The 24,740-nt window shown below is 39.1% G+C and overlaps 1 protein-coding gene across 4 annotated transcripts in view; it reads right to left on the bottom strand.

Moving 5' to 3' along the window:
• arhgap42b (Rho GTPase activating protein 42b) overlaps nt 1-22,308 on the bottom strand; it is a 69,732-nt gene extending 47,424 nt beyond the window's left edge. For 3 of the 4 annotated variants that reach the window (XM_079675599.1, XM_079675600.1, XM_079675602.1), the window contains exons 1-2: nt 22,013-22,308; nt 2,874-2,969 (exon numbers count right to left, since the gene is read on the bottom strand). In XM_079675599.1, the coding sequence (XP_079531725.1) occupies nt 2,874-2,969; nt 22,013-22,166 (250 nt within the window). In that variant the 5' untranslated portion in view covers nt 22,167-22,308. The remainder of the gene's footprint in view (nt 1-2,873; nt 2,970-22,012) is intronic. The other variant, XM_079675601.1, reaches the window with a different exon arrangement.
• Between the last annotated feature and the right edge of the window lie 2,432 nt (nt 22,309-24,740).

Below are 24,740 nucleotides of genomic sequence, written 5' to 3'. Positions count from 1 at the left end.
GTCAATAAATGCATCAACGTATGTATGATACATCCCGCATAATATGTTCACCATTACGCACGGACCCAGTGACCCACCGGGTTCTTATATTCAGATGATAAAAGAATATATATTTTTACACAGTGGCTGAGTCGTTAAACATCAGATGTTCCTGGCACCCCACAAGCAGTGTAGCATGGTGCTAAAATGTTTATTTGCAATACAGCTTCAGAGCTTTCAGTGCACCACATTTTAGAACCTAATAAAATCATGCAGCTGTCCAATTTAAAACCCAAGACTTGCAGTAAAAAACAATACTTCAATTGAATGGAGCCCACTGATTGCTTCCTTTTATTTGCTTCCCCTGTTAGGCTGCACAATATGCTGTCACAATGTAGGAGTGACTTATGTGGTTGAGATATGTTCACGCCACCTGGGCTACACTTCAATAGCTCATAATGCATTCTGCAGGCTCGGATGAATTCAGCACAATACATTGGATCTCATCTGCCAGAGAATTGTTCCATGTAGCTTCACAGCTTAATTAAACAGAGGGACAGATACAGTTGGGCCTCTGTTGGTCAGCCCCAGTGTCACCCTGTGTCCAGCCATTTAGCTGCGGTCGAGCTGCCCTGCTTGCCAACACGGTAACATCATTATCAGCCGCAACGGCTTGGCACGGGGAGCCATGCATCATCTAAGACACTTTGGTCCATTTACACACCAAAGCTTTTAAAAGACCAGCGAGCAATGATTTTGTGCCAGGGATCCTGCAGGCAGGCTGGCCTCCTATTAACGCCACTGGCTCCTTTATCAACAGCACAAACCTCTCAGGGGGTAAAGGGCACAGCTGGAGCCGTTGATGGGACAAGATTAGACTCTGAAGAAAGGAAATAGGAGTCAAATTGAGGTTACAGCTTGCATATCATTCATTGGTAAATGGAGGAGAAGCAATGGACCTCATGAATCATTGAAGGAAATTAAATTGACTTCCTCAATTGTAGACGCATAAGGAGGATTATAGGAAAATAAGGTGTGACATTGTACACTTTTGCCTGTATATTTAATAGAACATTTTCTTACAATAACAAAATGTTCTTATATCCAATGTCATGGTTTAAATGGCGTCTTGCTGCTTGATTTTTTAATTTTTAAATCTGGATCTCGCCCTCTTCTTACTTGAACAGCTAGTGACTAAAGGATTGACCTTCTGAGAGAAGGGCATGTTACTTTTTGGAAAAATCTAAATTTCTATAGCTACATCAATCTTTTGGCCCCATTGATTCATGGATAACTGGCGCGGAATGTGAATGTCACTGCAGGAAGTCTTCGAGTAAAATCAATAAAAGGTCAGGTGAACCCGTCTGGCATCGCGCACAGGATCTCGATGTGTCGTAGGGAAGTTGGGAGCATCAAAGTGAACTATACCGATACTGCATCAAGATCGTGGCTGGCATTCACACAAGGGTCTAGCTATGTCAGTCAGAAAACTCAGTGTCATTGATGACTAGATTGATTTCAACAAGCTGTTTCATTTTTTTCCGCTCACATAGTAATGGCCTTTTCTCTCCAAGATGGAGGGTGAACACCGTAGTGTAACTCAGAGTATCAGAACATCTTTTATCTTTCAGAAAATATTGAACACTTAATTGCTTGCCCCATAATTGGACTCAGTGTGCTATTTTGGATGAAAGCATTGAGTTTGTGTGTTATGGATGAATGGAATTTTGTTGTAGAAAATGACATGGTGTTTAGTGTAATCTGAATGGATCAATTATATGTTCAGTGTCCTGTTATTTCTGCCAAATCTGCATCCATAGTCCACTGTACTCAAGTGAATGTACTACTGTCTGCATTACAGTCAATAAAATGCTTCCCAGCAGATGATCATGGCTCTCAATTGAGCCACGGCCAAGCCACTGGCTTTTATTGTGCCAGTGGTTTGCACTGTAAATACTGAGCAGGTCCAGCTACATAACAAGTGGGCAGCTAAAATAACCACTGTTCAACCTGAGATCAACACTTCTTTTGATTGAAGGCCGGGGAGAGAATGCATTGTCATAAATTAAAACGTGCTTGACGCTAATGAGGCTTGGAGTTGGGTGTGGAATGTTCAACAAGCAGAAGTGTTCGTTGCATCCCTGCCTATCAAATAGCCGCTTTAGCTTTGGGAGAAAAAAAAGGAAAGGCGGACTTTCATTACGCATTCAGATGAACATTACAGCCTTATGTACGAGAGGTCTAATCCAGTCTAGCCCTCACAGATGGACAGTAATTCTGCATTCTCCAGCGCCACGGAGCAAAGGACTCAAGCTGCGGATAATGAGCAGTGCGAAAAAAGAAGAGGAAAAAGAGGCCAGACTGGGAGTCCTGCCCATTAGAGCCAAAGAGCCCCCATGCGCAGCTGTTTTCATTTTCCTGTTGGAGGCAAGGAGGTTCACACCTCCATTAATCTCTGACACTGATCACAATTAGTCCGCTTGATCTTTGTAGACTTGAAACGATACAGGGAAAGCATCATAAGCAAATCAATAGCATTAATTAGACATGCATCGCAGACAACTTAAAGATCTATACTCAAAGCCAAATCCCATTCCAAGAAATTGCAGAGTATGCTTGATTTTGTCTGAGAAAAGCTCCCAATGACTCTGAGAAAGCTTTTCCTTTTTCCAATGGATCCTTTCACTGACATAACATTGCTCAAGTAGTATAACATCAGAACTTTAGCAATATAGGAAAAAGACACCTCTTATATTGACAGCACTACAGCATTATGATAACCAAGGATCTCCCATCAGAATCCATTGGGAAATGTGTGACAAGGTTCTGATTGAGGTGACAATCAGGCTAATTGGCAAAGCAAGAGAGAAATCTGCAGGCCAAAATGAACTCACCAATGTTCACCTCGTCATCTGTCTCCGCATCACCAATGCACTCAAACTGGAACTCTTGCAGGGACAGGGAGAACTTCAGGACAGCAACAGAGAGATCTGTAAAAACACAAGTTTCGAGCATTACAATTAAACGTTCATAAATGAATCAATGAATATGTGAAACAAAAGCAGCAGGGTAATTATAAAGAGAGCTTAACATATCCAAGTGCAACTAGAGCAGCAAAATAGTTACGCATATGACTATTGCTTGACTCCTTGAGGGTGCAGTGGAGCAAACCAATGCACTTATATTATCTGCTGACTGTCCAATTCCATGCCCACTGACCTTTATAGCTTAGCAGTTCTGTGAGTGAAAGCAATATGTGTGATGATGTTTTCAATTGCCAATTGATCATAATACCGCGATCTGTCCAGAGAAATGAAGCCCAACTGAGATGCCTAACCTTTGTGTCAAAGTGATATTGCACACATAGAGTTCAAATAAAAAAAATGTCCCCTTTGGATACTCTCACTCTTGGATATAAATGATTAATGATTATTGCATTCCAGGAGTTTACGTGTGATAAAGTGGAATTCTACTATTCTTAGAAAAATGTGTCACTTAGGTAATAAAGCTTTCCAGTGACTCCCCCCTTTAATCAAACATTAACCGGAGAGGCAAGTGGAACATTTCTAAAGTCTCAGAAACATTTTCCAATTGTTCATTTGCAATTTACTGTTGACTTTGAACAACACTAGATACTTAAATAAAGCTATTCGACATTCCAAACATTTTTTTTGTTGAATAGCTCTAAATACTACAGTACCCAAGAGCCTTAGCAATTATAATTGAGGAGAAGAAGATGCAAATCAGTCCAAGCATATTCACCAAGCTTCAATGGCAATCAGGAACCAATCATTGCACTATAGTTGATGAACTGATCAAAATGCAAATGTAGGTCAGAACAAGTATTTATTAAAAATAACAACCAAATCCGGGACTTGAACCAATAACCTCTGGTTCCCAAGCCAAGTCCTTATGTGTACCAAGCTCCTGCCAACAAAGCTTATTCTCTGCTTTCATCCTGTCGTAAGATCCTTGGGAATTCTTAGTTGACTTCTCCTATAAAGTTTATATGCAAACCTCTCACTTATCAGAGGCAGAATGGGACAAGGGCTTGTTATTTATTTTGGTGATGATTCAACCAGAGTGCTACAAGTCTATTCAAGAGATATGCTTTAACAGCCTCTCACCCAACACTGTCAATGAAAAATAAAAAAACAGATGACTTTTCATTTCCTAAGCCCTGCCACCCAAACATAAACCTTTCATTTCACCTCAAATCATCAACAGACTGAAGAAAAACATCAGGACCATGACCTGCACGCACCATTCCTTTCAGCTTCATAACTGTAATTGCTCTGACAAAAATGTTTTGATGTTATTCAGTTTTCAGTCGACAAATGTGCTTTTCTCTTTTTAATATACCGTAGTTGTCATTTTAATTGACTCAGTGGGAACATTTTTCAAGTTTATATGGAGTATCAAAAACGTAAAACTCCCCAATTAGCCAACATCAAAGCAATTGCTTAACAACTAATTTTTAGGTTTTAACAGTTCTCCTGACGTAACAGCATGTATTAGCTCAACAAAATGCATCTGTATTTTCAGGCAAATAGCAGGTTATCTTTTTTAGTTATTGAACATCTTCGTATACTGCTATTCATTTTGAGTTATGGTAGTAATACAGTTTCTAACAAGTGCAATACAAAAGAAAATAAACCCTTCTCTTAGTGAGTAAAATAGAAAGATTGTGTCCATGAAAAACTCTGTATTCATGGGTATAATCTTTCTATTTTAAAGTGGTGTCTGATTTCAGTTAGATTCACAGGAAAAGCAATCACGGTGAGAGGAAAAGCAATGAAAATGCTTTTTAACACAAGAGGCGAAGAAACTGCAGTGTTGACCCGTGAATAGCTGACCAAGTGCATGAATCACTTCGATTTTTATTTCATCTTCTATAATGCAACTGATTTCAATTTGTTTCATACCTCAGGTACATAAAGATAAGTGGGTGGGTCTGCCGTGTTAGCACTGTGAGTTTACTCTTGCTGAGGGGGAACCTATGCTCACAAGTGCTCCAACGAGTGGGATGAAGCTTGCACACGTAATGGAGGCTTTTAACATGTGTTATAACTCAGCTGAATTTATAATTAAAGGCACAAATGGAGATTCTAAAATACTCTGACATTCTAGTTGTCAGCCCACACAGTTTGACACATTTTTCACGTATCCATTGTTGACAGCGACTCACTAATTGCTTCTCTCCTTCTTTCTTCTCTCACCGACAATTATGTCATCACTTCAAAGAACTGTGAACTTAAAAACACTTGCTGCCAGGAAAGTAGGAAAATACTCACACTAATATACATTGCACAGACGCTCAAACGTGCTTGAAGTCTTGTCAATTATGGCACATGAGAAATGGAGGTTAAGGTTGTACTGCAGTTGTAATGCTTTGCAGGGTTTGTAGCTGTAACTACATTAGACATGTACAGTTACACATATACTGTATTTCATTTATATCTTGGCATTTTACATTCAAGACTTTTCTTAAGCTACAAAGGATCCAATTCATAATCATATTTATAACGGCAAGAACATTAAAAGTATAAATTGTGATAAAAGCATTAGCAGTTACAAACCAAACGTCACACATTTCAATGGATAAAGACTTAATTTAATTGATTGTCTTTCTCAACTATAATAATTACAATGAATACAAGTTTTCACTACAACTTGTGTCTCTGAGGTAACTGAAAATCCATAAAGGATATTGTGTTGAAACCTATACTGCTCCCACTGTGACAACAATAGTTTATCTAACAGGCCTCCCGAAGAACAAACCAGCCTTAAAAGCCCCACAAAAATCAATGCCCTCATCTCCACAGGAACATAAATTGCTTGCAAAGCCTGATAAAAAAGAATCCTGCAATATTTCTCAGAAACTTTTTTCTTTACCTAAGAGTAAGCGTTGTTATATATGTATTTCTGTAGTTATTGGTAGGAATGGAATAACAAGACTTTTACTCGATGAGACCTCAGGTTGAAAGCTCTTAAAGACTTCTACACTGTATTGAATGAGCATGTCTGACCACTTGTAAATGTTGCTCAGTCTGCCCTGAGTGCCACTGAGTGGAACTTTTCCAGCAGATATATTGTGCCATTGATGTGGGCCCATCATTCCTGCTTTGACTCAAAAGCTGCTGATTTCAAAATCAATATCTTGCTGCAGTTGTCTGGATATGCTCGCAAGCCCATCAATAATAGATGATCTTTTAGCTCTGCGGTTCGGACAGGCCTGGCTTAAAAAAACAAAGCTGTGTTTCCATCAACTGAACGCATTGTTTCCTTACAGCCTCCAAAAACCAAGGAAATAAATCAATCTTAACAGTATCCAATCCAAAGTATTGCTACTTATTACCAATTATAAAACGGACAAGTCAAATCAAGCAATCTGATTGGTCGATAGCGTTTTTGCGGACCTCTTTGATTACAGATTTGAAACATCGTTGCTTGCTTTAAAAGTAGCACAATTTATTATGTTAAACCTTCAAAAGTATCTAGATATCCCTGCCCTAATGCCAAAGGAACTGCACACTGAATATGTTTTGCCCTCTGATGTCTATGTCTGGACCGCTGCGTCAAAAAGGAGGGCTTCTGCCCCGTTACTTCTCCGCTGCTTTCTTGTTCCAGTTTGAAATGCTTTTCAGCACAACGGTATACTGTTTTTCTCAGAAGCGGAGGGATACTGACTTGTTGTGAAAAGTAACTTACAATTCTACCCGTGGTATACGCTCAGTATATCACGGCTAAGAACCAATCAGATTGCTTGATTTGACTTGTCAGTTTTATAATTAAGCAATAGCTCACAACAGGCCGTGGTATATGCTCATTATCGTGGTTCGGCCCGACAAGTCAAAATTGCTTGATTTGACTTGTCCGTTTTATAAATATATTTACATTTCTTCCGTTACGAAACAAACTTACAAAGCATAAAATGGAAACATTTAAGATTAACTTCGACCTCCGGGGGGGTCTTACTATAGTATTGAGGAGTGGATTGAGCAGTGCCTATCTCCAGAAAAAAAAGCACCTAAACTACGACATGCAGAGTTACGTGAAGAGCAGGTAGAACAACTGGAAAAGTACCAAAATTCAAAAGCTTTCTGATGCGGGTCTTGAAACAAAGCAGAGAAATTATGACCGTTAGTGGCCACAGGTGCGAAAGCTCTCTCCAGAGCTACTGGAAGCCCAATCTCGGGGACCGGAGAAAGTGGAGCAATATTCTCGCCACGCCAAGCAACAGCCTCGAACAACCTCAACCTATACAAGTGAAGTGACCACGTAAGCCATGCTACTGATGCTGGACAGTTTTTCAGTGGATGCACAATAAACAGCAACATACACTTTAATGTAAATAAACAGCCAAATAATGGATCAACGCTCTCTGTCTAATATGTTCGCTTGCTGTTAGTGTTGTTGCATAGCAACCACCTTGCACTATGTTTTGTGCAGAAGGCAACGGAGGGACTATTTTATTTTGAACATCATTATTTACTAATAAAAACTATTTAAATTAGAGTGTGTATTTTTCTTTCATATTGCCACACTTGGTAACCGTTTTATAAAAGCAATAGCTCACGACAGGCCGTGGTATATGCTCATTATATCACAGCTAAGGGGCGTGGTTCGGCCCGACGCGAAGCGGAATACTGTATGTCTGTGGAACAGAGTATCTCCAATTGCCCTAAAAGTTCAGGATTTCAGGATTTTGTTGTTAACTTATTGTTTAATAAGATAGTCTTTGATTTAAATCAAATGAATTTGAATGAGTAAATGAGGAACATCGTAAATAGCTGCTTCGCAGAGACAACATTTATCGTTTTGAAATGTGTCTCTTTTTGTTAAAAGAACATTTTGTATAATGTAAGTTACCCAGAATCTATTACGTTGGTCTTAGCACTAAAACAATAATAGAGGCCTGAGTGCAACATGAGTATTAATATATTTATTCATTTTTTATTGTACATTGATTATTGATTGTGTAGCATTCTAGGCTGTATAAAAAACAATCATGGTATCTCTGCACATGATTTGCTTGCTATCATCAATGCGTTCTCCATGATGGAACATAAGTATGCTCTGCTTCTGTCCTTGGTGGTAAATTTTGAGCACATTATCATTTTAACAAAGGAAAATTATGATAATTTTTTAGATTTTCATTAGCATTTCACAGGTACCGCTCCCATTGGGGATGACAGCACTGCTGCATCAAAAGCTCAGGGGAGATGTGGTTGAAACAGATGCTGGAGCACCAGCTGGCCCAGAAATGTGACTGCAAATACTACATTACTCACAAGCTTTGGCTAGCTACTAACTCCTCCTACTCAGTATATTAAGGGAACTGATGAAGAGCATTGAAAGTGACATGTGGTGTCAGTATCAAACATTATCAAATTGTAACTTCAAAAAATTAACAATAACTTTTCGGCCCTAATTTAAATACTTCAATATTTGAAGTAAGAGAGAAAACAGAACTTTAAGGGTACACCTTTTGGAATGTAAATTCTATTTGAAACATTGCATCATGTGTGAGTGAATCTTTAATATATCTAGTATACAGTAAGATGTTTTCTAAAAAGAAAGTGTAATAACTTTAGAAGTCCATATGTTAAATTTGTCCTCAGCAGGAACGTATAGAAAACTGATGCTGTTGACTTATTTGAACATCTATTTGAACATCTCTACTCTGAATAAATGATATGATATATGATGTCGGGAATAGCAAACACTAGAAGAGCAGAGTTGTAGATGATGAGGCTTTCTAGGTATATGTATGTTGTTTTTTTTCGTTTTCTTTACTTTTATTGTCATTACATAGTACAGGTAGTAGTAACATAACGGTTTCTCTGCATTTTACCCATCCTAGTGTTAGGAGCAGTGTGTACATTGAGGTATGTGTCTCTACTATACCTCAATGTGAACATACAGTGTGCTTAATAGTTAACATATTTGTATAAGGGCAATGCTCATCAAAAGGACCTGGCCTAACAATGTTGTGTTTATTTTCTATGTATATGCATTATTTAAGAAGTGGGTAATCATCACAAATGATTTTAGCCCTTTGCTCATTAGTGGATTCTACAGAAAATATTGCTAAAGCAGTTACAAATAAACCAACTCAGTTGAAGTGCTCACAAGACCAAGCAGCAAAGACTAATGGAAAAGGAAAGAGTGTAAAGGAAGATAAATGAACTGCTTAAATGTTTTTACCTTAGGCAAGCAGTACAGGGATGATCAGTGTGACACATTCCAGGTTGGAAACAATGCAGGGACAGTCCCTCTGCTCCCATGCTGCTTTATCAGTTTAACTGTGAAAGTCTACTGTTGGCTATCTGCATCCAAATAGTCAAGTATACTGTTGAATTAAACGTTTGTTTTATCAGTTTTTACACACTAATCAAATTACAGTGAATGACAAGGTCAGTCTACAAATACATTAAAAACAGAATATCTCACTTTCATGGTGCTCTATGCAGACTTGCCTTGCTGTTACATGCCATGTTTGTTACAATGATGATTAAATAACACCCCATCGATGATATTGATGCAAAGCAGGGTTGTACTGATGCAGGCCAGATAAGCTTTGTAAAGAAAAGCAGAAAGTAAGGAATAAAAGAGAGATAGAAGAGGCACCTTTATTGGGAGTAGTATGAGTAGAGCCTTCATGGTTCCCCTGATATTTCATCCTACTTTTCTACATCTCTTCTGACAGAGTTAAGCATTTTGAAAATTCACTTTGAGCATCTGTGGTGGAAAAGAGCTGCTCTGCTCAGGGGAGTGATACAACGGAAGAACTCTGATAAGGTCTAAAAGACGTTATTTACTACATGAAGTAAGACAAGAAAGAGCTATTTCAGCACGAGTAACAGAGGTAAAAAGACAAAAAGAACACAACCTATTGTAAGTGTTGACTCAAAAATGATTAATACCGTCACCTTAAATAGTGCCTTCTAATCTGTTATTGTACCGTGGATGTCATTTTCCTGACGCAGTGGCCATGCACAAAGGGCTGACAGAGAGAACAGTTTCTGCATGGTGTAAGCAGGTTCTAATCAATGAGTAGAGCGCGGACCACCCAGCCAACATGACTGCAGAGAGCAGAGTGTGTGAGGTGTGTGAGGCCTATGGCTGTCAGTCACCGCTCAGCAGATCCCCCTGGGTACACCCTTTATCTCGTCTCCAGGGCAACCACATACTACCAAATTCCATCTGCTGACAACCCCTGACAAAACACAGACAACACTGCAGGAAAGTCTGTGGTTTGCTCGCTAGCAGCTGGAGTTTTTTTCAGTAGCCGTTATATGAATTATTATTTAAGGGCGTGCATACATTCTGCACAGGTAATTAGATTTGCACAGTTTGACTTCCGCAAGCCTTGTACGTGCAGTTCTGAGGTTTAAGTGTCATAAAGCCAAAGTATGTCTTCTCATTTCTGCAGGAATACTGGCATGTAATGAATTATTTAGACATTGCCTTGTTCTAAATGTACTTAACCAAATAGTAGTTATAATGCAGTGTGGTACTTTATTCGTATGTGGTATTATTCATAATAGCTAAAAAGTATTTAAATAATTAAAAACAATAGAAAACAAGTTATTGTTTTACTCGGCAGGACATCATTAAAACTTTATTATCTGAGGAATGCAAATACAAAGGTGTTCCAATTAACACCATTTGTCTTTTAATAGCTTCATTTTTCACTGTAACGTGAGAAAATGCCTCCAAGGATAGCAAGACAATCCAAGCCAAAATGCAAGGGCATTGTCACAAAAACTGATAAACAAATAATATACATAATCTCTATGCCAAAAGAAGACTGTAATAGCAAAGAGTGGGCATAAAGCTCGAGAAAAAACAAGAGTGATAGGGACACTTAGAACATTTAGAAATGGTTCCTTCTTAACAATGTTATCTAATATACAGACAGATATTTTGGCTGCACGAGTGCACGTGTATAAAAAACTAAGTATTTCAAAAATGTCTGTAGACACATGTGTCTGTAGGCACATGCTGAGGCATGCAGTGTATATGACTGACATATTCATCACAACACTAATTACAAAGCAGAATCCTTAACCACTTTCACACCAAGTACTTTGCCGTACTTAGTGCCCAGCACTTAGTGCCCAGCACTTAGTACCCCCATGGAACTAAGTACAGATCGCGTTCACACCAGAATAAGTTCCCTGAGGGAAGATTATGCAAATGAAGCCGCTGACGCCACTTCTTCTTCTTCTGCTTTGGGTTTACTGGCAGGCCGCAAACCACTTCACGGCGTATACTGCCACCCGAAGTCCCCGGCCGGAAGTCCCCGGAGTTGGGGACTGGCTTCAGTAGAAGCTACTGGGAGTCCCAGCAGCTTCATCTGAATCCTTCCGAGTAAATCGTCAAAAACGCCGACACCTCCTCATCACTCCACCGCTCCCATTTTTTTTTTTTTTTTGCCATAAGTTATTCTCTCTCCGTTGGTGCGCAGGGCTAATGCTAATAATGCTAATGCCAGCAAATACAATGGCGGCTTCACAAAACTTTTCAGAGTTTTACGGGCCGTGGTTTTGCAATTCGCCCAGCCAATCAGAAATTGGTACATTTTTCTCCCCAGGCTAGTACCACCTCTCTAGCAGGCACTAAAAATGGGGGTAAAGGTTCTCTGAACTAAGTTCTCTTGTTGGTGTGAACGCAAAATTCCAGGCACTATCGGAACTAAATGGGAAAAGTATGGTAAAAGTACTCCGGTGTGAAAGCGCCTCTTGTTGAGCTCTCACACCTACGAACAATCTTAAAGGTTTTAATGAAGTGCTTTAACACAAATTAGAGCAGAAAAGCTTTTCAAACCTCGAGACACGGCATAAATGTTTCCCATTAAATAAGCAACAATCTGCACCATAAAGAATTCATCTTGGGCTTTTGTTAAATTGCTACGCTTTTGCAAGTCTCCTCAAACGACTCAGAAAGCAACAAAAGCAAAGGCTTACTGGAACAATGCTCTTCTTTTGTAGAGACGGTTCCGCTGTGTGTGCCTGCACATTAACATCCAAGTGAAAAACACCAGCTACTTTATCTTGTCAGTGAGACACTGCTGATTTCAGATGAGAAGGTCTTCAAAGGGGAATGCCTCCATGCGCCTATCTTAAGGAGAGACGAGGAGATTGCTTTGATGCAACAGTAGGGTGCAGCGGGCCCCTTTGATTCCATTTTGAGGGATTGTAATAGGGGAGCAGCCCTTCAGGTAAGGCCTCTTCCACCTGCTTGCTATTATGTTCGCCTGTCAGTCGCCCAGCGGGGGAGGGAGAAGTGCCAACAGACGGGACCTCGCACCCCCGGAGCATACCGAACATTTCCCACCACCAACCTCTGCCTGAAACAAAGCCTTATCTAATAACTGCACACTTGCTGCCGAAGAAGCAGGCAGCAACTCAGAAGTTGCCAAACCTGTGAACTAATTCTTAAGGGACAGAAAACTTTCAATATGGGCTGAAAAATACATGAAAAGAAGAGGTTACAGAACAAAGTCTCTGTGGTGCAGAGATACAGCCTATGTACTGTATATTTGACTATTAAAGTGCCTGTTGGTGATGCTATTGAAACATCTTTCACACCACTGATTCCCAATGCAAGAAAGGAAGTTAGGGGTGGTGTAACAACATGTTAGGGATTAAGACTTGGTATTTCTTAGAGGGATGACACATTTGAGCAAAATGCAGTATGATTCTGTTATTTTAATAGAACAAACATACTGTAAATGTGTAGTCTATCATGACTTTTTAATAGCTCTTGTATATGTGCTGACTATTGTATACTTAATTAGATACCAGTAACTATTTCCTGGGGGGATTCTACATTTTAAAACCACATTTACCAGCAGCATACACTTCTCCATTGTATTTATCTTTCTACATGATCAAAAGTGGGATATCTATGTCCTTTTGATTTTAATCACAAGTCGAGGTGCTATATACATATTGCCTAGACTAGAGCAAAGATACAGAAGACCCGAAAACAATGACCAATCAGAGCAGACCTGAGCGTTTTATTCAGCGGTTCTTAAAGAGCCTGTGACACGAGTTTCCCCCATCATCCAAACCCATAAATATTGTCCCCTTGAAAACCGTTACTGAACTGATTTTGGATATTTGTACTTTGATCACCATTAATCTGCCCTTCAATTTTGACCATTTTCTGGATCTTCTCGGGGATTCTTCAAGTCCCGCCAAATTATGTGTCATTGCGGGCACAGCCCTCCAGACAGCTCAGACAGCGATGACATTTAATTTTGAACGTGTCTGAGAGCTTGTAACGACGAGACGCCGTTACTGCTATTTATTAAATGGCATTAATTAAATAAGTGTTCACCCCTCATCTTGTCTGTTGTTTCCGGTCGTCTCTGTGTTCCCTCCTGCTGATTACCCAATTGTGTTCACCTGGTGCCCTGTGTTTGCTCCTTCCCCCTCACCTGTGTTTAATTGCTCCCCCTCACCTGTGTCTTGTTAGTGTCTGTGTATTTAAGTGCTGTTTCTTGTGAGAGTGGTAGTGTGTGTGAGATCCTGGTGGCTGCAGGCTGGGCTCGCGTGAACAGCAGCAGGATTGAGGCTGTTTGTGAACTTTGTGCACATTGGTTTAATAAATGCCCACGTCGGGTTATATTTTTGGACGTTCTGCCTCTGCCTCCTTGCTTGGTCGGGCCGCTCAACGGTCAGTCTCACAGAGCTCATATTAGGCTGAAGGATCGGTTTATGTTATATCTGTTAGAAGTTTAGGAATTAGGTGCGTCAATATGGACGATAATACGGTCATGTAGCCAGTGGTGGACTGGGACTAAAAATCATCCCGGGACTCTCGACCGGCCCACTTCGGTACCGCTAGTAAATTGTCAACAGGGGGAGTGGGGGATGTGCTAGTGACTTATCCAACCGGACCACTTCGGTACTGGCCCATCGGGATTCGTCCCGATGGCCAGTCCGCCACTGCACCCAGCCCAGCCCACGTAAACTGTCAACGGGGGGAGCCTCGCTGCGGGGAAACGGTGGACCTAGTGTCCCGATCGGAGTGGGAATAATAATACTAATCATAATCCGTGCATTTTATCCATTAATTCCCCAACATTGTGGTAAAAAAACCACACGTTTAATCCATGTTGGTGTACTACTACAACAAAAAGCATCGGTTTGTTTTCTCATCAGGAAATGCAGACCGGCTCAAACAAACGATTTTTAATCATCATCCTCACGATCATTTAATGTATCATATGTTCGCCGAATTGACATGAAAGCACAAATAAATGTAGTTTCATCCACTTGAGTTTACAACTACAAAAATAATCGATTTGTTTTATATCACATCCTACGGGAGGAAATTCAGCAGCTCTCACTACCGATTTGTAATCCTAATTTAATCATCATCTTCACCACGATCATTTATGTTTATGTTCGCCGAATTGACATGAAAGCACTGACAAATATGAATATACTAGTCAACTTCATTCAAACGTTATTAACCTGCCTCAACTCAGTAGTTCACCATTTCTACGCATGACAACACACTTTGTCCGTGTTTGGCTCTCTCGCCGCACAGTGAAGCGTTCCCGCATTGACGTCACTTCCGGCTTCCCCCAAAACTTCAAAATGAGTCGAAGGAATTTTCCCGCGATGTTCGAAATTATTCATATTTATCGGAACGGTATCGCTTTTTCTTTTTTAAACTGACGGTTCGAGATTACTAGTAGCCCAATATTTCATTGCACAACAGTTGTTGGGAGGCTGTCACAGGCTCTTTAAAGGTCCCATGTCATGGCCATTTCTACTGATCATAATTCCGTCGTTGAGGTCTACTAGAATATATTTATATTGTGCAATTTTCCAAAATCACATTGGTTTCTCATACAGCATCTCTGTATAGTATGTGTATTCACTCTCTGTCCTAAACGGCTTGTTGGAGTGGCTGGGCTCCTGCGTGTGCCCAGTGGCTGTGAGCCCACACACACACACACCCGCAGCCTGGCTGGGAGTTTGTGTGTGTGCCCAGGCTGAGTTCTGCGGTGTCTCGCTGTCTCGCTGACCCCACACCAGTGAGCCAGCTCACACTGTCCGCTCCTCGCAGCAGCGAGCCTCGCAACGTTTACATGCATAAAAAGCTACATAAACAACAAGGGGACGGGTAATAACCAGAAAAGCATGACATGGGACCTTTAAAGAGACAGGCGCTAAAACTAAACGTCTGTGACAGAGGGCGAATTCAGGTGTATTCAGACAGACAGCAGAGCAAAATATTGATTTATAAACATTAAACATGTTAAAATGTTCTAGTTAAAACCCCAAATAAAAGTATGAATTTGAGAAATAGTATAATATGACATCAATATAAGTATATATATTGAAGAAATACTGTAAGACTACACTGACTCCGGCTCTTTGATATGAGGCTGATGCAATGCTACAGCTTATTCTTAAGCTCCAAAGAAAAAGATCAAAGTTATTAGCCCTGCAATTCTGTTGGAATGAAAAAAGCCAGGCAGGTCATTCTCCGCCATTTATCGCCAAGTCTACACTCTTTAGACCGAGCACAGAGATATTCTTTTAGAAGAGACAACACATCTGACACAACTTCTGAGAGAGATGCAATGGCCTCTGGAAGAAAGAGAAGAAGCACTCAGAACTAATAAACAGCATATCTCATTGTAGTGATAGTTGCAAGTAGGAATTGTAGTTTTCACAAATAGGATTTGACAAAACATTTATTTTGCGAGAGGCCTTCTTGCTCTTATGAGGCAGGCCCAATTAGCAAAGAACACGCTTCAAAGTCCTTTAAGACAATTCAAAATGAAAAGACGTTAGCAAAACTAATTAAAAACCTATTATGCAAACACTTTCTGATAAAACTTGGCAACCCATGGGGCCAGGCGCTGGAGACTTTTTAATGCGCCATCCAAACTCTGAGTTTAACGTCTGCGTTGGAAGGGCGACATGCACATTTCCCATCTTTTACCACACAATCTCTTGGTTCCTCACAAGAATGTATATCGCATAATGTTTGCGAGCCAAGTCAACATGAGTTTTTGTTAACACGGAGTCTACACAAATCACGTGTTTAACTTAGGAAACTTCAATACATTGGGACTTTGTTGGGAACACATATTCCGGCAGAGTCTGAGGGTAATCAGCTTTTAGGAGGGCAATGTCTCTAATCCTTTTATCAAAATATGTCTTCAAAAACACCAGAGTCCCTTGCAGAGCTGCATGAGCCCTGCTTACCGCTTCACTTGGCTTCATTACTAAACAAGTCACATAATGTACTCCTCTATTTCATCTCCATTACATTGGTTCAGATTCATCAATGTCCTCAAAGCAGCAATACATTATAAATGGTATGATCCTGCATCACACAGTCCGACAGACTTGCGCATACAAATTCACATATATACACACCCACGCACCGGAACAAAATGATGTCCAGCCAAATGCTATCTGAGGGAGGATGGGGGATGGGCGACGGTTATACAAGCTTGTTTACAGGACATTTCCTGTGGCTGTGCCTAGGGAACATCATCTGTCCTCAGACAAACAAACATTCAAGAGTTCCCAAAGCAGAGCCATTTTTTTTTTACAAAAAGTCCACACGTCATATCTTCCTCTATTAAAGTTGCAGTCACTAATTATAGCGATATCAAGTTGCATAAATACCTCAAAATTATGCAGGCACAGTTGGGGCAAGCAAAGATGCAATTTTATAGACTTGCTAAACACTGTAGTTTATCATTTTTTCGTAATAACACTCCATGCGTGTCAACCATTCATTGCTTTGTATAGCAGGGAGGAGGCATCACTCTAGCTGATGTACAGGCGTGGGCCTGGGCTGGTGGCAGAGACTCAGTCAGCTAACATAATAATGGGCTGTCTTCTAGTTCAAACTGAACTAATCTGGCTGCATTCTTTAAAGCTTATGAAAATTAATTGTTTGCTTGGATTTATGAATGTTGTTAAAGAAGCAATATATTGCAGTTTTTAAAAACTGTGAAGACTGAACAGAAAATAAACTTCTAAAATGTGCAATAAAACTTCAAGTGGAAATTGGTCACTTTGTAACTTTTCCCCTAAAGAGTTTCCAAGAGGCATTATTGTTGGTGCCACTGTCAGAAAACTAGACCTCTTTTCAGTTTTTTCAGCCTAACAAACAGCATAGGACCCACTCCTTTTTTCCAATGAAACTGCACAAAGGAGACTTTGATAACACTCATTATGTCTGTTGGTTTTAATATTAACAAGATGGAGCTACAGCCATCAGCTATAGCACGAAACAACCTTAGAACACAAAATAAATCATATCTCAGTTATTTGATAAAGCCACAGGCGTAGTATTAATACATAGGCAGGTTTTGTCCCTTACTGATCCAGCTAAGTAGAAAGAAGGTTTCCTCTTTGTCTGCTCCGTCAACGGGGCTCTTTTCAACAGTTAGCGTGAGCAAGCCAACAGTATGTTACAGGGACGTTATGACATGACAGAAGTATTCAAGTGGTTGTTGGAAGATAGTCATGTAGCAAGATAAACACTCCTTAATATTTTTCTTAGGAGCTGGCCAGACCATCCACAGATGAAAGCCTAATGAATATTGGATTTACATGACAGGTAGAGATGTCCGGATCCGATCACGTGATCGAGGATCGGAGCCGATCACGTGATTTTCAAAAGATCGGAATCCTTTTTTAAAAAAAAAATTTTAAATACTTTTTTAAAATTTTGTATTCAGTGTTACAAAACAAAAATGACCATGTTCAAGTCTTAAAGTCATCCTGAGGCCTTAGTTTTGGTTTCAAATGACAAAACATCATGTATGTGTTGCTTCTTTGGGGCTTGTTTTCATAGACCTGGTTGCTTATTTCTCTCAAATCTGGCAACAGAGTGGGCATGTCGCAGTGTCTAATTGTAGCAGTAAGCTAACGAGTACTGATAAGCTTTATTTTCTTTTGATCCAATGCTGCACAACTGAACTGATCCAATGCTGCTGTGAAAAAAAGAAGCTATATCCATGTTGGATAGAATATCCGATTTAAATACAAAACCTTAAGGGACAACTTGAATGCTTTTTTTTTCTCTTAATGCATTGCATAAAGATCGGATCGGGAAAAATCGGTATCGGCAAATTGTCAAAATCAAATGATCGGAATCGGATCGGGAGCAAAAAAAGGTGATCGGGACATCCCTAATGACAGGTGAAAAATAGACTGTAAATGGAATGCCCATGGTGCTCTGTGTGTGTTTGATGTAAGTGATCAAATGTGATGAGGTGTTCTGATATACAGTACAACTATGATGGATGATGTGCAAGAGAAAATCTATTCCTCTGCCATATCCAATATTTTGTAAATATGCCAAAACGTGCATGTTCAAATTGTTTTTTTCCCGTTGAATCAATGGTAACTTATGCAATTACTGGCTAACATGAACCAAGGGCATTTTTGGCTGCTGGCTGTAGCTTCCTATTTATCCTACAGACGTGATAATGCATTTAGGTGAAAGTATAAATAACCACAATTTGCAGAATCTTAAACTATAATGGAAACACTACTACATTTGGTTGATTGAATTATTGTGGCATTACATTATGGTTAGTTTTTTTGAATGTTTCCTAAAACTGAAAATCAGGGTGGATATATCAGTTAATTAACACAAGTGTACAAGTGACATTTTGGGCACCATTGTTACACACATCGTCTCACCATTTTATTGTTACCATATAGATTTCAAGTAAACAACATTTGACTCCAGTGAGGCCTGGCTACTTGCCTTTGAGTGCTTTGTAGACAAACCAACCTACCACATCTAAAATGCATCATAATTGGCCTCGTATTTGTGGTTTCGCCCAGCCCACTCACAAAGAGATAATTAGTACATATAGCGTATTCAATTACTGCAGTCAAGCGGAGGGATTAATAAGAGTCAGCAGTTGTTATTTAAACCAGGTGTGAACAGTCATTGCCAGCCAGAGCTAGTAAGGCTAAGCTATTTACAGCATCTGCAGATAGATGCTACTCACACCTGGAACAAATTATCCATATCACCAATTTTAAAATGTAATAGTATTTGGGAGAGTTAAACCAGGATCCTCATCATGACCAATAAACATTAATTACAATCGAGATATGTCTCAGAATGCAATGGTTTTCATTACCATGTTAACATAGAAGAGACAAAACTAACATTGCATATATATATATATATATATAGATCAAGAGCGGCTATTTAATTCCCAAAACCAAGTTTGATCCTACCTTCCTTTACTAGTTAATTATTTGAGCCAGAGTAAGTTGTATAGCTACACACGCATTAGAAACTGCAAAAGCTTCAGTTATGTGTGTGTCCAACCATTTTACAAGTGATGTATTAACATGAAAGTCAACCTTGGCTTAACGGGCCCTCATTCACACAGACAGCACATGTGAAAACAGATGACTTATGGTTTACTATTCAAGTTTGAAACATGAGATGGTTACTATTAAAAAAAAAAAGGCTCCATTAAAGGTCTTCCAGTAATATCACCACTGATGGCAGGTCATAAAGGCTCATAAACCTTCGTAGCGTCCTAAGTTAAAGACCATCAATAACTTACTTCCTGCGCTCTCACTCCTCCCCTGACTGAAACTGGGCTTTCCAGTTAAAGGACTGTTGCATACAAATATAAAAAAAAGACAAACACAAGTCGAGATTGCTTCCTGAATCTGGTTGAGTTGTCTGTGATTTTGAATATGTCAAGAGACCGGACACATAGGAAAGGGGGGATGGAATCTAACAGAATTTCAATTTAAGAGTTTTTCTACATCCATAACTAAAAAAGCATTCAAAGTCATAACTCATACCCCACTGTCTTATATGCATATTACATCCTGGATTGTTAAGGTCTTATTTGGTATTAAGCGCCCTGGACCTTTGACATGCTGCTACGAGTATACCTTCCATGAATAAACCATTTAGCAGGGTGTTCCTGTCCACCTGCAGCACCCTGCCCACTGACAGAACAGCTTTCCAGCAAAAAGGTAAGAAATAGGTTTGGCCTTCAGCTGACCTCAGACATAGTAGGCCTTTACAGCGGTAAGGCATGAAGATCAAAATGCTAAGCTCTCCTGACTGTTTTTGTTGACCTCAAATTGAAACAGTGGGAACAAAATCCAGATCTCATTAGAACATGCTATACAGTAGCTATCCCAAATGTCACTTTGGTTAACCATTGCGGTTTAGGTAACTGCTTTGGTCTGTAGTTTTGTTTTTCTGTGTGTTATCCATCTCTTCATCATGCTTTAGAATAACATTACTGTCCCACTTAATAAAATAACTAACAGCGTTTATTAACAGAAAGAAAAGTAAAGTTTTCTAAGATTTTCATAATTTGCACACTGGGTTTGCTAATTTTACAAACAAGATTAGTGCTCACTAAACAAAATAAAGGCCTATCTTGGCATACTATGGTATACACTTGATCATGCCTGAATATTTCTGGCACATAAACTAAATTTGGTGTGCACACGCTCTCAAATACATACACATATTCATCATCTGAAGCATCGGAAATGCTAATATTTGATGTCTTAATGTGAACGAGATTTCAATATTGCAGCTCTAAGCCACGTAAATATTTCCATGCCTAGAAAGTATTTTAGGAGTTGATGATTGGTTCTTTCACAAGAGCATATGAAGTGTGTAGGAATGGTGATGAAAGCATGAAGTATGATGCTTCCTCACAGTTAAAGGTTGACAGGGACATGCTTAACCGTGAAAAAAAAACATGATTGTGTTGATTGATGGGTTAGTGATTGCAGTGACATTACTGCTGTGGCCTTCCCATCCTCATTGAAGCCATCTAGTTTACATATTTATTAGGCATATATATTTCTAATTTTTTCTCCATTTCACAGACACACTTCTGACATGCACGGACCAGACTGCCATTGCCCCTGGGATACAGCAGAACAGGAAGTTCCCTTTAATTTGCAAAGTAGAATTTCAGAGGACACTGACCCATGACAAAGTGCTTGCATCCTCATACAGCTCTCACTCAAACACTTTTCACTCACTTCTCATAGGTGACTTTAAAAACCTTTTGAAAGCATTATTGGACAGAAACTCCATCTCTGCACTAATCATTTCCAAATGTCTGGCTGTGGCTTTATTATACATTATGAGAGCAGTACAAACCCATTCACACCATTGATAGTTTTGTATAGATAAGCCTATCAGCATGCATGCATGGATGAAGACAAAACGACAAACAAATGTCTTGAATTTACAACAACCTCTGAAAAAACTATTATGTGTACTTGTGGTAAATTACCGATATGATTCCATCAGTAATAGCCAGAAAATGTTTCCCATGGTACTACTCAGTAACTTAGAAACTAAATAGATGTATTCAAGTACTGTAGCCTACTTAAGTACAATCTTGAGGTAATTTTTACTTGATCATTTCAATTTTGTGCAACTTTGTAATTACTTCACTACAATTCAGCAATAAATCGTGTATTTTTACTCCACTACATTTATTTAATACATGTAGTTACTAGGCAGATTTGGATTAATGATGTGAAATATAACTCTTAAATAAAACTTTAGTTACACCTGGAGTAAATTCACAAGCCACCCTGCAGTAAGTGCAGTATACAAAGTCATACAAACTAGCTGCACCTTTACTAAAACATATTATTCTGAAATGAGCCGATCTGAAAATGGAGTACTTTTACTTGTGGTACTTTTAAGTATAGTGTTGATGCCAATACTTTTCCATTTTTACTTTTTGATTGCAGGACTTTTAATTGTAACAGAGTAATCCTACACTCTTGTACTTTTACTTAAGAACACGATCAAAGTACTTTTCCACCTCTGCCGGTGGCTCAGCTTCATGGAGACGATCCCACTCAGACACAGTAACTTAAAGACGCTGCAATGAATGCATCCTGTAATTACAAGTCTCCTGTGGCTTTCAGGTAGCTACTGTTATACAACATTATTTCATGACCCTTGGGAGGGATAAATGGCGTGTTGGGCTACTTACTCTTTAGCGCATTGATGAGCATATTCCCATCCTTTATGAGATCTTTGATGAATTTATTAGTCCGCTCCAGCTCTATTTCATGGCATTTCAGACGCTCTCTGAAGTCAGGACTGTCCAGGAAAGAGTCACTGAACTCCAAAGTGGGGAGTCCCATTGTAGCTCAACGATAAAAAGTTGCCTTTCAAACTTAACGTAGCGAATAAAAGTGTTTGCTTTGCATCACGTAGCTCCGCTGAGATACAGCCGTCTCCAAACTCCCCCCAAAAAGTTGTCCTGCTCCGCTATGTTTCTAACTTCCGCTTTGGTTTTCTCAGGAGTTTTTCGGTTACCTATCGTAACAAATAGTTGTTGTCTGACTCCTACTGGTTAAGTTTAGGATAGTTGAAACCGTTTATGTACACCAGTAGTCAGTCTCTAAATCAACGTTTGGGGACTACATTTGATACGTCACACTGCAAAGTAAATTACCGCATTAGAGGTGCCTTTCACTTAAATTAAAGCGAAATAATAAAAAGTATATCCATAAACAGTGTCTATAACAAAAGCGTAGGCTACTATTAGTTACACATTGGTATTATTTTATTGTAGTCCTAAATCAAAGCAGCTTAGTTTTTCGGGTTTCTGAGCTAAATTTGACCCCCAACCCAACTTCTCTACTTATGGGTTCAACCATTAATAACTAAAATAAATACAATAAGGAAATATATTACCAGGATGTAGAAGAGTGACTGTCCCGGGAGGTGAGTCATTCTACAAAAATGGTGGAAGTCACTTACTTTTGCAGACACCAAAATACATGTATGACGTTGACCTAATAGGCTACTCACATTCATATAATGAATAAATATAGAATGTCTTTGCAATGGTACTAAATAAATACATTTAAAAAATGGTTTTATTAATAAATTGCAATGTATTTAAGATGCCAAGTTCAAGGAACTGCCTATTGTCAATTTGATCATACATGGAAGTGGAGCCTATAGTTTTCATTTAAAATATTTATTTTTCAATAAATAAATCTCAGCCACATTTACATAACATTAAATGCATTAAATATAATGCTGAAATGGTAAACGCAAATTATTATTAATAATATAAAATAAATATCAGTCACCCAAAATTACGTCATTGGTGTTACTGCTACACAAAACGCTTTTATTTTTGAAACAATGTACTGTCTCTGAAGAGCTTCCTGTAACAAGAGATCTTTTGAGGCAGTGCATTGGACAAAGACATAGGGTAAGTCAGATGTTTCTTACTTTGTTACCGTCACTGGTGCTACTCTTCTTCCTGGTAACACGTAACACCAGTGACCTTCCTATATAAATAAGCTTTGTATAATGTATACAAATAATAAAAACTAATAAAAAATACTTTAAGCTCTACTTGTTGTGGATTCATCAAGTTAAGAGTTAGTTATTGCTATTTAACAGGTTTGTAGGTGTGTAAGAAGGAATATATTTTAGCATATTTGTATCACCCAGATTCCACCTTTTCTGTAGAATGACCCAGATATGTTCTCATAGCACAAAAAACACAGCTGTTATCTCCTTTATTTAACATGGTAAAAAAGCAGAGCTGTTAATGAAATCAATGATTAGCTTCTTTGATTTCAGGTTGAATGGCAAAAAACAATCATCGGTAACACCTGTGAAAGTCGTATGTCTAGTGTGAGAAAGGCCTGTTGAATTTGAGTTCATTTTCCTGTCAAAAATAAAAAATAACCCCACAAAACCATGAGATAACTAAAGAAAGCACATAATTAATGTATTACAAAATAGTAGCCACAATGCCTGAACAACGGTTTATTTTGCCTTGGGCCACCTTTGAATCAAGTCGATATTTTTCGATGTGCTGGTGCCCATGTGTGCCTTGCACGGATTTGATGAATCTTAAAAATAAATATACAGGCCTATTAAAAAGGCTAATCAACAATTGTGTGGCATCTATTTCAAATCCAAACAAGACATTACAAGACAAACGGCTACATCCTGCTTTTTCACCTAATCACAATAAATATGTTTGAACACAGAATAATGATCATTATTATGCAATGCTACAATTAAACACTACTATTATGTTTGCTATATTAAACTTTAATTATTTTTCATCTTATTATGGCAGCCTCTGAGCTGTGAATCGTGGACATTTTTGGTTAAATGATGCCAGCGGGCTTACTTTTTAAAGTAATGAACTGTTTGCTGTGCAGAAATGATGGGTTGACAATGCATCATACTGGAATTACTGAGGTTTAGAAGAGTGGGATCCGAATTAATACCTTGGTAAATGGAAGTAATTAAACTAGAGCCTAATTGGAGTCAGAGGAATTTGTCAAATTCCCTTCATGCAACAGGGGAAGGATGGTGATAATGATGTCACACTCTAAATGAGGATTTTGGTCGGCATGAGGAACAGGCTCTGCCTCCAGTGGGAAGGCTCTTTTGAGGACTCATTCTACTTATGGTGCTTCGGAGCATCGGGGGGCTGAGAAGAGACTTTATCTTTGAGCAAAGTGCAAAAGCAATCTCCACGGAGAGGCGGATGTTGCAGCTTTTGCTACAACCAATACACACAAATAAAAGTGCATAAATAATTCAATGCTTTGCTACCAAGAGCAGACCATAAGCTCTGAGAGTGGGGTTGGGCTTTTGCTCAGTGTCATTTGGAAGCTATCCTTGTAGCGTTCTTCCTCAATAACTAACTAGCAACCTTTCCTAAATAGATGCCT

Source organism: Notothenia rossii, assembly GCF_949606895.1.
Source record: "Notothenia rossii genome assembly, chromosome: 4".
NCBI classification, from domain to species: domain Eukaryota; kingdom Metazoa; phylum Chordata; class Actinopteri; order Perciformes; family Nototheniidae; genus Notothenia; species Notothenia rossii.
This window is presented reverse-complemented; position numbering and strand designations above follow the sequence as displayed.